This window comes from Micromesistius poutassou (assembly GCF_964030765.1).
Source record: "Micromesistius poutassou genome assembly, chromosome: 1".
NCBI lineage: Eukaryota > Metazoa > Chordata > Actinopteri > Gadiformes > Gadidae > Micromesistius > Micromesistius poutassou.
This window is the reverse complement of record NC_140271.1, coordinates 51068-67821: the sequence shown is the minus strand read 5'-3', so window position 1 is coordinate 67821 and position 16754 is coordinate 51068. Positions and strand designations below refer to the sequence as shown.

Here is a 16754-nt window from a genome sequence, read left to right as displayed (position 1 = left end):
CTTTATATTGGCAGATTAAACGTTGAATCATAAAACCACACACCGATCTCACACACATTTTAAACGTTGGATAATATTCTGGTTCTGTTGATGGTTCGTTTTTTTATTATGACCACTGTTGTTTTGTTTTTATTTCCATGTTACTACAGTCTCTCGTTTCATCTTTTTAAAGATGGAGGCGGAAAAGTTTTAATTTTCACCGTCATGATAATCCCGCCCCCATTAGTAGACGTCACTGGTTCTTATTTCTGGACCAGCGTGGAGTTGGTGCTGAGTTGGAAGTTGGTTTGTTATTTTTGTTGTTTGTTATTTTGGGGAAAAGCCAAGAACCTGCAGGTTCTTGGCTTTTCCCCAAAAGTAAACCCTAGAGATTGACACCGGCTACAAACCAGCACTGGAACTGCCCTGGTTGGAAAGAGAAAGAGAAAGTTGAAAGAGCCATATGAAGTTACCATATATATAAGTCAAGAATACTTTGGAGCCTGCAGCACTTACTTAAAACTTGTGGACGTGTGGAACTGTCTGGACGGTGTGTCTCCTTCCTAAAACTCTCTCTCTCTCTTTAAATCTCAGTGTTAAATTACATCTGAAAAAGTCAATCACTGGCTCTTTAAAATGGCAAGCCATGGAAAAACCTTGCCCGCACTAAGGTAACTTTTCATCTTATTTCTACTTCATTTTGTCCCGTAACCTACTTTTAAGGATATTGATTGTCTACATAGACAGGCATGGTTCAACGAACAATTGCTTTGAATTCAGATAATTATGTACTACTTAATTGAGTTATGCTTATTAGGGACCGAGCCAGTGAAACTGGGAAGGTCCCTATTGTTATTTGCTATTTGCTATGATTATTAGGGACCGAGCAGGAACTGCAAGGTCCCTATTGAAACTGCTGTTTCTTCTTCTTATTATTTTTAGGCCACTTCGACTGCATTTTCCCCCCCCTGAACATATACGAAAACTCATTTTTATTTGGCACATTTGTGGGGACTGCTGTAACTTAGATATTCTATGTGTCAAATTCAGATTGGCCCAAAGGTGGCGCTATACCAACTGTCCAAAAATTCAAATGGAAACAAGCAGAACTCGTCACCGGTTTGACCTACACTCATGAAACTTTGGTCACACATGCATATCCTCATGATGAACAAATTTGCCTTAAAAACCTATGACTTCTGGTAGCCAGATTTCCCGCCATTTTGAATTTAGTTAAAAACCGTAAATTGCCTAAGGATCCCAGGTTTTTTGACTTTGACAAAAATCCTTTGGCACATATCATCTATGGCCCATTATCTTCAATCTGACCTAAGGATTAGTCAGTAGCACCAATGAGCCATTGAGTTCTAAAATGGGTGTGGTTTAAAACGCAAAAATAGTTAATTGCTCATTTCAACATCAAGTTGAACTCCTATGATGTTGACCCAGATACAAAAGTTGTTCAGAATCAAATTCTGAACAAGATAAAGTCAACATATTTTCAAATGGGACGTGGCATCGAAATGGGCGTGGCCTGTCACTAAAATCTCCCCAGTTCATAGACGCAATGTTTGATTTGAGCGGGACCGACAGAGTGGCCATTGGGGACCAAAGTTCCAACTGCTCAAGTAAAATTAAGTCGATTGGCAAAACGAAATGGCCGCCAGAGGAGGGTCAATCACTCTGCAGAGACCTAATAGCTATGAATATGAAATTCACAGGACACGTGTAGACTGGTACCTGTAGCTCACATACCAAAAATCGTGTTTGTCATGTTTGTAGCACCCCCGAAAAGCCTCTTGGACCCATGCCCCGAAACCCACCGGAAGTCGGCAATTTTCACTTTTTTGCCTTGTATTTGAAAGAACTCCTAGGGAATTTATCGGATCTGCTTCAAAATTGGTCAGTACAGTCAAGAAATGGTGCTCTACCAACGCTCTTTAACACTTGACTGTACGTTGAAGGACGTGTTCGTGGCGTGCCGTCAAAGTTGGCCATTTTGAATTCCGTGGTCTTGTATTTTCTTTTTTCGCCTTGTATTTGAACGAACTCCTCCTAAGGAATTTATCGGATCTGCTTCAAAATTGGTCAGTACAGTCAAAAAATCGTGCTCAACCAACGCCTTATAAATTTTGACTGTACGTTGAAGGGCGTGTTCGTGGCGTGCCGTCAAAGTTGGCCATTTTGAATTCCGTGGTCTCATTTTCACTTTTTCGCCTTGTATTTCAATGAACTCCTCCTAGGGAATTTATCGAATCTGCTTCGAATCGGCCACATTGACCAGCTCTGACGGGGGGATCCCGAGGCGTTCCCAGGCCAGTGTTGAGATATAATCTCTCCACCTAGTCCTGGGGGGTCTTCCCCGGGGTCTCCTCCCCACTGGTCGTGCCTGGAACACCTCCCAAGGGAAGCTCACTTGGAAATGAGACCCGATGTCCAAAATCCAACTATCCCTTTAAGTTCTGTTGATTTCCCCCCTTCCCCACCCTGGAATGTTCATTTATCAAGCAGTTGCAGTGGTAAGATCCTACTCTCTGAGTAAACATTACGTTAGACTCAGGGCTTAAATTTCAGCGCGAGATTGCGGGTATTGCGCATATTTTTTTCAAATCCCGCAACCCAGGCCAGCATAATGCGGGACAATCCCGCACAAATTTCACTTTGTTGTCTGATAAATTTATAAGAACGCGACGGTGTGAATTCGGGTCTATTGACTTCACTTGACAAACCATCTTCCGATTTCAGTGGCGCATCTGTCCTTCGTACAATCTTTGACACACACACACACACACACACACACAGAACCCCTTCGCGCTTGCTCCTTCTCGTTCTCTCCCTCTCAAAAGTTGTACACGACCCATGTGCTTTTCTTGGCAATTATTTCCATCGCTATCAGCTTTCAGTAGACTAATGCAAAAATGGACCGCTGGCTTAAACGTACCTCTACAATTTCAGCGCGGGATTGTGCAATCGGTACACATTCACACCATGAAGATGTGACTAAGAGAGGAGAGGGAGAAGCTAATAGGACTGTATATAGTTAAGAAAATAAGTCAGCAACTACTATTGTCTTGTTATTTTCTCCGTTCAATAGAGATGTCTTTTATACTCTGTTGAAAAGAACTTCTGCCTTGTTCTATGATTGGAGGCTACGCCTTATCGGCTTGTCCCGTGCGCATGCACGTGCTCGTGCGCAAGCACAAGCCCAGAAGGCTACACCTACAATCATAGAACAAAGAAGATGACCTTCTCACACACACACACACACACACACACACACACACACACACACACACACACACACACACACACACACACACACACACACACACACACACACACACACACACACACACACACACACACACACACGAGTAGACAAGTGTTTTCATTTTTGGTATATTCCTCCTGGGGGACTTCTTATTATTTATTTTGTTAGATGCTGCATCTGACATCAGAATGCATTTATTTTGCAGTTTGCACAATTTAATTGTACAAAAAAGTGCCAATGTTAAGAAATGTTTAATAAATATTGATATGTTAACAAAAAATGTTTTGATCGTCAGATCATTAATTGTAATTAATTAATTGTAATTAAAATTAATCGACAGATTAGTCGACTAATCGAAAAAATAATCGCTAGATTAATCATTTGAAAAATAATAGTTTGGGACAGCTCTAGAGGACATTGATTATTATTTCCTTCAATTCCACCTGTTGGATCGCCATACAAGCAGCACACAGAGTGGAGGAATGAACAAAAGAGTCGGACCTGTTATAGTTGTTCACTATTCAAGTAAACCAAAACCACTGAAGCAGACTTTTTATTGAGTCTTTGTTGAGTTTGACGTGTGAGAGTTTGTGGGCCTACTAGTGTTGCTTTCATCAACGAAAAGTATGACTAAATATCGTCGTCAACGAACCTTTATCACATGAGGAAAACGAGACGTGATGCAACGAAAATGCTGGTCATGTGACGATAACGATAATTAAATATATAATGAAATATTGTAGACGAATAAAAACGAGACTAAATGTGGTTTACAAAATAAAAACTGCTAAAATGTGTCTTCATTTTCGTTGACCAAAACGAGGCGAGACGAAATGTTATAACGTTGTTTTGTCTCGTTTCGCTGGGTGACGTCACTTCCTCAATCCCCACTCGCGGGGATTTAGATTCAGAAGATGCAGCTGCGGTGGGTTAATGTCAATTTAAGAAAAAAAAGTTAAACAGAGAAAGGGACCGATGGCCAGCCAGCCGGGGATCGTCTTTGGGAGAAAAAGAAGAGACGATATTTGGGCACACTTTCATTACATAGACGTGGAAAAGAAAAACAAATGTGTTGTTGAAAAATATGGGGAGCAATGCGGCCACAAAATCACAGGAAAAAACACCATAAATCTTAAGAGACATCTCAAGGCATTATATAATGAAATTGAGGTAAGTCAAGACATTAACGTATCGGGGCGATCGGGATTGCTGACGTGGGGGGGAGGGCGGGGGGTTGGACGGACGCGTGTTGTTTTTTTTGGCCGTGAGAAAGTGGATGTGGGGCGTGTGAGCGTGTGTAAGCAGGCAAAAACATGTGTCACACGGTGAAACCGTGAGAGTTGGCAGCTCTGCTGACTGACTCCATATAAGTGTACTAAGCATCCCTTGTTGGCCAAATACTTTTGCTAGTTTTGTCATTCACATAGCAATCACACTGAACTGAATTTGGCATCAACATGACTTTGAATAGCCTATTCTAGACCCATACATACATGTAAACAAAATATATTTGCATTAACATGCCTCCCGAAACTACTGCTTAGACTACTACTACTACTAGACTACTTCTGTTTTGATTATGTAGCCTAGACTTTATTTTCCTTTTACGGACAGTCAAGTCACTCACTCAAGAGGTTGATTTACTAAGGTAAAAATCATAGCAAGGATTTATGCTACTTAATATTTACAACAGTTAGATTTTCCAGAGGCTGCATCTGTCCTGACATTATATCTATTCATGTGCTAGTTTCCAGAAAGAGCATCAGTGAAGCAAGTCCCGCCCAAGAAGATGGACAAGCCAACTAGTGCTCAGGATTTCTTTGCCACAAGGACGTGGCAGGATGTAACCAGGATGTAACCAGGATGTGGTTACAGTTTATGTAGTTGCTGTTGAGACTGCTGGTTATTTGGTTCAGTAGTTGGCATAATTCAGTACTTTTTGTTTTCTGTCAATACATTTCATTGTATGCAGCCAGTGCTTCCCATCCCATTATATAAGGTCCAAACCATTTGTAGTGTTGTTATCTCTTAAAAGTTTTTATGATGCAAAATCTGATTTCAGTTTACAAGGAATACAAGTCAGACACACACATTTTATTTGCACTTTTTTCAAGCACCTTGTTTCCATTTATGTTAGACCAAGTTCGGGGCCATCTTCGTGCGAAATTCAAAATTCCACATTTGTGTGTTTATCTGGTGTCAATTTCGGAACAGTGTGACACGGGCATGAAGCAAGTCCCGCCCAAGAAGATGGACAAGCCAACTAGTTCTCAGGATTTCTTTGCCACAAGGACGTGGCAGGATGTAAGCAGGATGTAACCAGGATGTGGTTAGTTTATGTAGTTGCTGTTTACAAGGAATACAAGTCAGACACACACATTTTATTTGCACTTTTTTCAAGCACCTTGTTTCCATTTATGTTCAACTTGAATGTAATCATTTTTTTCTGCCACTGTTATGTGATGCTATTTTATTTATTTATTTTATTCAAATGTATGTGTGTGTACTTCTAGCATATTTGGTTGGTAAAATAAATATGTTGTAAGTTCAAATCGGAGCATCTTCTGTGTCTGGAATGGATGTATTCTTGATTCTATAAGGTAACAATAATATAATAATAAGATAACCTTGTTTGAATTGTAAAATGGGTTTGGCTAAATACAATCTTTGACTAAAACTAGACTAAAATGTCATCAGTTTTTGTAGACTAAAACTAGACAAAAATGTCATCCAGAGCTGCCAACTCTCACGGTTTAAAAAAATAAATAAAAATCCGAGACGCGTTCGCCCACCCCCCCGTCAACAATCCCCCCCCCCCCCCCCCCCCCCCCCCGCTATCGCTACAAATTAATCTTGTGTCAAGTCAATCTAAGATTAGATTTAGAATATTGTCTCTCTACCAATTGGTTAGTCTCTCTCTCCTTTTGTGTCACTTTCCTTGCTGTGTGGAATGAAACAAAATCCACGTGTGTATTTGATTTTCCAGAGAGAAAGGAACTGAGACAGTTCATATGTCTCAGACAAACAGGATGGACACATTGAACCAGTCCTGGAACCCCCAACGGACGCCTCAAAGGGTAACAGAACTGGAAATGAGGAGGGAGGTCCCAGCAAGGCCAAACCTGTATTCAAGTCTATTACCCCCTTTCCACCAACGCAAACCCGGTGCTGGTGCTGGGCCAGTGCTGGGCCGGTGCTGGGCTTGTTCAGTGGTTGCTTCTACACACCAACTCCCCAAGAACCAGCTGGATTTTCCACAGACTTTAGGGCTAGAGTAGAGCCACGTCAACGTGTCAGAGCGTACTACCCCGTTGTCCTAGCAACACGTCAGGACCATGCCAAAAAATCGGATGAAATCCTACTGCTCCTGGCTTTCCAGACATACCCTTCAATTCAAAGACGTGCCTTGACTGCTGGTCGTGATTGCCACGGACACTGATTACGTTCAAGAAGAAAGTTAACTATCTAGCATGTTTTGATTCTTATGGTAAATACACATAAATGTAGTCTTTCTTTGCACTGCAGGATAGCTGCTACATATTTTAGCGGTTTAACGATAGCCTAGCATCGCTATCATCCATGTCAAACTATATGCTGATTTACAGCTGATTTGGATCATTCAAACAAACTACATGGTACGCAATTATTTTACCTCTGCAGATCTTATTACGGTTGGTTTGTTTTTTTATTATGACCACTGTTTTGTTTTCATTTCCATGTTACTACAGGCTCTCGTTTCATCTTTTTAAAGACGGAGGCGGATAAGTTTTGATTTTCACCATCACGATAATCCTAATTAGTAGACGTCACTGGTTCTTGTTTCTGGACCAGCATGGAGTTGGTGCTGAGTTGGAACCTGTTTGTCTGGACCGGAGCCAGGATTACGCATGGAAAAAGCCAAAAAAAGCCAAGAACCGGTTAGAGATTGACACTGGCTACAAACCAGCACTGGAACCGCCCTGGTTGGAAAGAGCCAGATGAAAGCCATATCAAGTTGAATACTTTGTAGCCTGCAGCACTTAAAACTTGTGGACGTGTGGAACTGTCTGGACGGTGTGTCTCCTTCCTAAAACTCTCTCTCTTTTTAAATCTGTGTTAAATTACATCTGAAAAAGTCGATCACCGGCTCTTTAAAATGGCAAGCCATGGAAAAACCTTGCCCGCACCAAGGTAACTTTTCATCTTATTTCTACTTCATTTTGTGAGTATTTTGTGACTTCAAAATACTTTTAAGGGTATTGATTGTCTACATAGACAGGGATGGTTCAAGGAACAATTGTTTTGAATTCAGATAATTACATACTACTTAATTGAGTTATGCTTATTTTACCTGTAATCTTTGTAAATTCAACACAAAGTCTTGCTTCCACAGAAAAGTTTGTGTAACCGGGTTAAAATTAGGGTTTTGATTATTCATGATATAAAATAACTTTACCTAAGAGTTTGTTTTTCATAATGTTTTGTTAGTTTTCTAATGTTGCATAGTGTTACGGCCCATTGTCTAGGAGCAACAATGAATTGATGGACACGAGAATTACTGAAGTGGGGGTTTAATCAGGTTCCCGCATGATGTCAAAATGTGACTTAAATGGCCAAAGGCCGGACAATCATAAGTCTCACGCAGGAGAGAAAACAAAAGAGAAGAGGTGGCAAGGCTTCAGCCCAACCGCCAATCCTTGTGTGAGAGAGACCTTCCACCTGTACCTGGTCTGCTTAAATAGCCTACACCACCAGGTGTAGGCCATGATTGCCAATCAGCAGCTGGAAGCAGGTGAAAGTTAGAAAATAATCCATAACACATAATAGTACTAGCAGGGAAGTGCTAAAGTGCATATACATACTAAATAAAATAACACCCTCTCCCTGAAATGGTGGCTCTAGCCACCCCAAAATAGTAGGGTTAGCCTGTTACAATACATAATATTCACATTTTAGGCTAAAGAGAGCATCCCCAATAAAGCAAAGCTTGTTTATTAAACAAACAAAAAAAAACACCATCGGCCAAGATGTTATCTGATCCGCGCACATGCATGATTTCGAGGTCATATGGCTGGAGGATGAGACTCCAACGCATCAGACGTTGGTTGGAGTTGCACAGCTTGCTTAAGAACCGCAACGGATTGTGATCACTATACCGTGATCGGGTGAGACGCCGAGCCGAGGTAAACCTCGAATTGTTGAATGGTGAGGACGAGACTTAGTGCCTCTCAAGGTGAGCGCTAATGCGACACACGAAAAATCTAAACGATTTTAGAAGTAGCCCTAGCTACGGATTTAAGCAAAGCTTAACAAAGTGGTGTTCAAACCACGGGTGAAGTGCACAGGAGTCAAGCTATGGTCAAAGCTTAATCAGCACACAACAAAGCACTGCATAACAATGCAGATCAATGTGTCACACAATGGCAACGCACAACCCCCTTAAACCGCTATTGCCCGAAAAAAAACAATTTGGTTTTGCTACTGGAACTCCACTCACCCAGGAATGCACTTACCTTCTTCTGCACACTTGCAAAAACCTGTTTATATGTTAGATGGCGAGACTTTAGAAAAAAAGAGCCAAATTCAATATCTTGTGACAAAGAGTAAGAAGACACGGATACGAGCCCCCAATCAATTCATGTTACGGCCCATTGTCTAGGAGCAACAATGAATTGATGGTAAAATGCTGGTAAAATTGATTGTAAATGCTATTTGATATTGTGTATTGTGATTTATATGTTGTATATATCCGTTGTTTATTTATCTGTTATATGGCCATCCAGCCAGGAGGGGGCGTGATTATTGAGTATTGGGGGTGAATGGGAAACGGGGAAAAGGGTGAGAGGTCAGGAGAACGCGCGGAAGTTCAGGAATGGAAAGGAGGGAGAGACGCTAGATCGAGTAGCACATGTTTCGGTAAAGGAGTCTTTCAGCTCAAGTTTGATGACCTATCAGCTTTTCAGTTTTAAGATTGTGGTTCATCCAGTGAAGTTCAACTCGGACTTCACTAGCTTCACCAGTTCGAACCAGATGAATGAGCAGCAGCTAGTTAGCGCAAATAGCTGAAGAGTAGCCGGTTGGTTAACGGACTCATCTCATTGACTTTGCATGGGGCTCCCTCGAAATGCATTGTGGGTCCGTCCGTGAGGTCGGCTCTGTGGCTGGCGTCAAAGGTTGAGAAATGTTCAACGTTTCAGGCAGCGATGGATCCGTCAGCCAATAAAATCGCGTTATGCAAATATACGCAAGTGCACTGTCCAATGAAATCGCCTTTGTAATACAATCCGGGAAAACACATGGATGCATCAAAAAGCCTCCATCCGTCAACTGACGGAGATAGTTGTTATGTGTGAAAACAACTGACGGAGGTAGTTGTTATGTGTGAAAACACATAATTGTTATGTGTGAAAACACATAACAAGAGAGAGCTGTGTCATGTTCTGCTGTTTACTTCAACTCACTCAAACATACACACAGACTGGAAACCAGCATCGGTCCTATCAAAATAAGGGCATACAGTAAAACCCTGTCATGGAGACATAACATTTTCTCCCCTCCTCAGGGGAGACACGGCTCACATCCCGAGTGCAATATAACACAAATAATAAATCATTACAAGGCTATTTCAAACCTGACCTAAAGTGCCTTAAAATACCAGACTCTGTAACTGGAACAGTCCGGATGAGCTTTGGACTTGCAACACATTTCCTGAACAGTAGTAGGTAAAATTATTAAGATTAAAATTCTGCAACATAGTCCCTGAGGTAGCCCGGTTTGGCGCGGGCACGAACTGGTCGTGCTGCAGGATTAACTGGGCCTCCAGAGTCAGGATCAGGATCTCGGCTGACCTCCAGGTCTGCCTCCAGACCTGGTCTCCAGGTCTGGAGGCGGCATGCATGCCACCGTGTTCCGTCTGAAAGGCGAAAGGTGGCAGGTCCCAGTTGCTCAGTCACCTGGAGAGGCGCTGACTTATTTCGCTCGTAGGAGCGAAGAGGATTACGCTTCATCATCAGGCCTGCAACGGGGGGGGTTCTTTTGGTTTTCTTTTGTTTTCGTTTATTTAGATTATGCCGCCTTAGGTTAGTGCTGTTAGTACTTGTATATTGCCTGTGTTGTGTGATCTACCTTATTCTAAAATAAGTAAACATTTAAATACATACCTTTTTGTTTGTTTGCTTACGTGTAGTGTTGATCTCATTGTGACATATTTCAGCCATAATATCCTCACATAGCCACAGGGAGCAGCACTGAGCACATACAATAGTTAAGAGGTAATATCCTCACATAGCCACAGGGAGCAGCACTGAGCACATACAATAGTTAAGAGGTTATATCCTTGCATGGCCACAGGGAGCAGCACTGAGCACATACAATAGTTAAGAGGTAATATCCTCACATAGTCACAGGGGGGCAGCACCGAGCACATGCAGTAAAGCTGCAACACTTGCACATAGTCAAGAGAGGGCAACAACGGACACACAGATGAAGTGAGCAGGTCTAAACGTTGTAGAAGAAGCCTGCTTTTACCTGTCTATTTAAGCACCATTTTCAGCTTTGGAAGAAAAAAAGATCGCCACAAGCCAGAGGAGGAATCGCCACAACAGAATCTCCCGGGCAGGGTTAGGGTTAGGGCTAACCCTAACCCTAGCCGTATCGTTAGAATCTCCACAAAATAATCTCTTGGGCTTACGGTATTTCTTGTTACACTTGCGCTAAAATAATTAATCGATGTGATAACTAATCGAAATGATTTTTATATATTGTTTGTGTTTGGACCCCGTTTATATGGCTAGAGACTAGGTGCTTGCTACATATCCGGGTTACTTCCATACACACACACACACACACACACAAACACGCACACATGCACACTTCATCAAAACAGCTCAGCTATTTTATCTCAAATGTCTCCAAACTTTACTACTAACTTCACTAACTCTTGACTTCATTTGTTTCCAACCATTTAACATTTTTTAAATTGTGTGCATATTTAATTGTTAGCTCCATTTAGACTTTTGAACTCTGTTCAAGTCTTTTCACTTGATATTTTTAACCGCACTTTGCACTATAGCACTCACTGCATTTCCTGCAGGAAATGCATTTTCTAGTTTACATAAGATGCTTTAAAAATAAATATGTTACAAGAAAGGTTTTACCAACAGAGAGTGAACAGCTATAACCTGACCTTCTACAATAGAGGAACCAATAGAGAAACATGAAACCATCAACCATGATGTGAAGACCCTTCATGGCGTCATTCATCAGTTTCTCACTGCTTTGAACCAGGAGGGCATTGAAGGCATTTCAACACTGATTGGGCCTTCATGAAACAAATGTTTTTCATATTTAAGTCAAATAAATCATCAAATCAAATTCAATTTGGTAATTTTATTGAGCATTTTAGAAGGAAAATAAACCCGAAATCAATAGGCTGAATCGGAGCAGTGGAAACCATCTTTTTGACAACAATTTGAATAGTATTTCTTAAGGCACAAACTGAGAAGTGGAGAAGTCTCTCCACTGCCTGTAAAAGGTACAAGATAGAGTTCTATCAGAGCCCGTCTACAGAGAGCCTTGGCACTCTCTATTGAACCCCATTGTATCAAACTTGGTTGCAGTTCCATTAGAATTCCACTGGGGCTGATTGCCTGAGTGCAGATTGAATGTGGGTCTATGGGGCTAGACGGCTAAATGTATCTCTTTTACCTGCTTGTTGTTGAAATGTTGCAGATTTTTTTGTAGATTCCACAAGTTCAATATAGATTATAGTTCAAAAGTCGAATGACTGAGAACTTATGTCTCCAGGGCTGTAACGATATGCGTATCGAAACCGAAATAGCAGTTTTTTAACGCTGCTTTCACACCGCCGCACGGCAAACGCCGTGATAACAGCCTCGCAGCCGAAGGGTTCCGCGCGGCGGTGTGAAAGGGCCAGGCGTTTATAAAAGCGGCTGCTGCCGCTGACGCCGAAAGTTTCAACACAGAGAAAGCTGAGCGGTAGGGAAAAATCTGTGCACGTTCATTTGGGCGGCAACCGCTTCCTGAGTTGCAGCTTCTTTAATAGTCTAACTTGAAAGTTAATAGTCTAACTTGAAAGTTAGACTATTAAACATGTTGCATTCTATACGGCCTGATTATGTCATTATTTAAGCTACATAGCCTAATTAAGAAGCGATAATAGGATATTTGACCAGCATATCAAAATGTCTGCAAAACAAAACCTCTGCAGGTCACTTTGACCGGCACTGTTTTTTTCTAGCGGGAACGCTGGTTAGTGCTACAAAACTTTTCAAATTACTATTATTTATTTGACATTAACATTTTAAAATAAGTAGGCTTAAACCACAAAACGAGTTGAAGATTTTTTTGCCTACCTGCAAGCATTCTTCAACTAAATGTTTTTTCTAAATTAAGTTAATTGTTATATAAGTAAATGTTAAAATAAAATGCTTTTTAAATTTAAAAAAATAGTGGGATGTAACAAACCGTGGGTCAAAAATCGTGATACAAACCAAATCGTGAGTTGGTGTATCGTTACAGCCCTAGTCCTTTCGATTTCTTACAGTTTGGGCCGTTGTTGGCCGCACACGCTAGCATTCTGCTAATGAATGCTGATTGGTCAGGGATCAGAGACCCCTCTTGATGGCCCCTAACCCTAAACAATGTAATTAAGCCTCAATAATATTTAAGTAACTTAAGGCAAAACAAATAGGGATAATTACTTAGACCCAACTAATCTGATTCCGAATGATGGTAACCATGGTGACCGTCTCTCCTCCGTAACCAATAAGACTTGTAACCATTACTCATTGCCTATTCTGTCCAATAGCATTACGTGAGCACGCTCTTGCCATGAATGTTAACAATAACAAGATACCATAAGTATTGTTTACGCTCCCGGTAAATGCTCGGTATGATGAAGTCATCGTGACAAATGATATTGGTAAGGGAGGAGAGACAGTTACAAAGGTTTAATCACCCAGACAGGATGGTCCTTTAATATCCTTTTAATGAACAAAATCATCATTATCATACAGCAAAGCACAGCATTCGCATATACATTTGAATTTTGATACTAAATTAATTATTTGTCTTTATTTTCCCCAGAGCTGAAGCAGTAAGGTCTCTGCAGCAGTATGTCTCAGAGACACTTAAATACATCGATGGGGTGCGGAACTTCAGCGCTGGACGGACAGCGAGTGACTGGAGGCTGCAGAGGAATGCAGAATTATCTACACTGAAGGAAATCCAAAAGCTTGAAAATGAAGATGAACAGCAGATGAAGCTGGATACTGTGCTGAAGAACACTCTGGAAGGAGTGAAGAAGCTCACCTACTTCCTGGATGCTGTGGAGAAGCTGGCAGTAACTTCTCTGCAGGTGTTCAGAGGAGGGGTGGTGAAGCTATCTGGTGCGATCAGCCTGGAGAGCGTGGAGGACATCATCTCAGCTGCCCGGCTGGTCTGTCCTCTGCTCCTGCGCTTCAAGAGAGATGCAAAGGTCTTCTTCAGGCCCAGCCTCCACAACGTGGCCGTCTTTGAGGCTGAGTTAAAAACATACATAGACACCACTGAGATGATCTGCAAGGAGATGGAACAAAGGTAGGCTGGGGACTAATTCAACAATGATTTATAGAAATGTCTTCCTCAAGATAATAACAGCATCATTTGACAGTAAACTATGTCATTCACAGCTCTGCATTTGGCTTTGAGGACAGACAAGGTAAACCACCACTGGTTCAATTGGCCGAGTATTTAACATTGGATGTTGTGCAAAATATCAGTTCTCACGTCGACCAGCTTTCTGCTATCAGGTGAGTGCCAAACAGGATCTGGAGGTGGAAGATTATGACTTCCTATGTTTTTATCATTGACTCTTGACATGGTAATTGAGGTGCAGATCGACCAAATCAATTGAGATAGACAATAGTTCATTACAGACACACTAGGTGAAGCCCAACTTGAAAAGGCGTTCAGATAAGACCAGACCAGGTGATCTGCTGAGGGAGGAGCAAAAGCATGCCACTATCTACAAACAGAAAACATTGATTGTCTAAGTACAGAATTAATTATATATGTTTCATTCATATCTGGTCCACTTTTTCCAGGGAGGACAAAGACTTCAGACTGGTGTTCTTATTCCAGGATAAGTCGGTGTCAGGCTTTGTCAAACAGTTCAGCGAGTGTCGTCCCAGAATGCTGAAGTTCCTTGATGACTTGGAGGGCTGTGCCGTCCAGCTGGACAGCATGAAGAAGGGTGCCGAGATCTCCAGTGTGGTTGGGAGCTCAGTGGGGATCGCTGGTGGGGTCATGGCCATCGTGGGTCTGGCTCTAGCCCCGGTGACAGCTGGGGCGTCTCTGGCCCTTACCGCGGGGGGGGCGGGTCTGGGGGTCACCAGTGGAGTAAATAGTATAGTCACCACAGTAACGGAGGCCGCGGTCAATGACTCCCAGACGGAGAGAGCCAATGAAGACCTTCAGGGCTTCATGCAGGATGTGGAGAGAATCCAGGCGTGCCTGGACGAGGTGACCAATCAGATGGCAGGGACATTGGGAAAGGATCATTGGGCCAATGCAAAAGCAGCCGGGAAGGTGGTAAATGACATCAAAGGAATTGCCTCTGATGTTGATAAGATTCAAAAAGCTAGAGCGGCTGCAAAAGCTCCAAAAATAGCAAAGCAAGCAGCAAAGCAAGCAGCAAAGGGAACCAAAGCCATGACCAAGATGGCTGGTGGTATTGTGTTGAATGTCTTTTTCATTGGTCTGGACATCTACTCTATCGTCGAAGACAGCCGCAGTTTGGCCAAAGGGGAACACAGTGAAGCCTCACAGTTCATCAGAGCCAGGGCGGCCCTTCTTCGCTCAGAAGTGAACGGTTGGGCAAGAATCCATGACTCTGTGGGTACTGGCATGAAGCACTTAAAAAGGGGGAAAGATGTTCTTCAGAGGTCATTCTGAAAGAAATTATAATGGTCTCTCTTGCATTTGTATGTAATTGTCAGACTAACAGGGAGAAATCTCTCATCCTAAATCTCATGAGATTGAAACATATCCTAACCATAATCCTTAAAAAATAGTATCTGAAGCAGTGATTTGTGTGCGTTCTGATATCGGTATATTCTGTGTTGCAACACAACACATGATGAGTCAAGAGCTGTTGATTCATCAGGTTTCTGGTTCTAGTTGCAGTAGAACACTGTAGTTCTAACCCTGAATTGTTTTAGCTTGAGTCCAAGATAGGACATGTTTGCGTGCATAACATAGCTTCAAAGTAGAGACCCACCTGTCTTTTCTTACCTTCAGTGTGCCTGATATTTAACTGTTGTCTTCCCTGAACAACCATTGATTATTGCTACACTTGCTCAATTATTTATCAATTATTTGAACCAATGAATGTACATTCTGAGTGCGGCACAATGAAAGCCAACAAAATAATGGATTTGATTGCCTCGGTTTCTGTTTGCTTTGGTCAAATAAAGTCTATAGGCCATAAACAAAATGCTGATGGTTTTTGTATTTCTTTTATAATTGTATAATAAACAAGCCTTGGTGATATATTGCACATATATGGACATTTTGTTGACAGATGAAGACTCAATTAGTACATTCATAAAAAAAGAGAAAATTTGAGCTAGATTTTACCCTTAGCACAAATTAGTTATTCAGAATGACCTAAAACTAGAAAATGCATTTCCAGCAGAAAAGGCGGTGAGTGCTGTAGTGCAAAAGCGAGGTTGAAAATATGTTTTGGGAAAACCACATAGTTTAAGACGTAAAGAAATGTTAAATGGCTTAAATCAAGTGAAGGGATTTGAATAGTGAGTCCAAATGGAGTACACAATGTAAACATGCACACCATTTAAAAAATGTAAAATGGTGGGAAAGAAATAAAGTGAAGAGTTAAACAAATAGCTAATGTGATCAAGTTTGAATACATTTGAGATCAAATATAGAATAGCTGAGGTGGTGTGTGTGTGTGTGTGTGTGTGTGTGTGGTGGTTATTGACTTCACATCTTATTCCTTCACATCTAGTTCATCGAAATAAGCTCAAAAAATTATGAGGCTTAAACCGTTGGACTCCTTTGAGTCTCAGCTCTGTGTGTAGATAGCATGTGTTGCCAGATCAGATCAATCAAGAGCAATTTCCAGCCCAACTATAGACTAAAAACCGCCCAATCAACCAAAAACCCGCCCAAAACTAAAAAAAACGGATTATTCATATACTTCTGCAATGGCAAATACACGAATACACACCTAAACGCACCTAGACGTTATGTGGTAGCCTATACAATCTCTCATCTATCTCTCACACACACAAACCTCACAAGGTCTGTGTAAAGAACACTCCGACAGCAGCAGAAAATGGGTCTTCAATGAGATGACATTAATACACAATAACACACAAAATAGGCATGTAAAAGACCAATGGTGAGCACAATTAGCACCTGAATGCGACTTAATTGATTCAACCACTTTTACGTTACACACTGACACACGCATGCGCGTGCGCCCTCCGTGTTCAGGGAC

General features: G+C 41.6%; 1 protein-coding gene across 1 annotated transcript; it reads left to right on the top strand.

Moving 5' to 3' along the window:
• Positions 1 to 615: 615 nt before the first annotated feature.
• On the top strand, positions 616 to 15184 carry LOC311381300 (apolipoprotein L2-like; the record flags this gene model as incomplete). Its single annotated transcript, XM_084488448.1, has 4 exons — positions 616 to 650; positions 13337 to 13828; positions 13921 to 14040; positions 14335 to 15184. The coding sequence occupies 4 exons, from the start codon at positions 616 to 618 to the stop codon at positions 15182 to 15184; spliced, it is 1497 nt and encodes a 498-aa protein (XP_084344574.1).
• Between the last annotated feature and the right edge of the window lie 1570 nt (positions 15185 to 16754).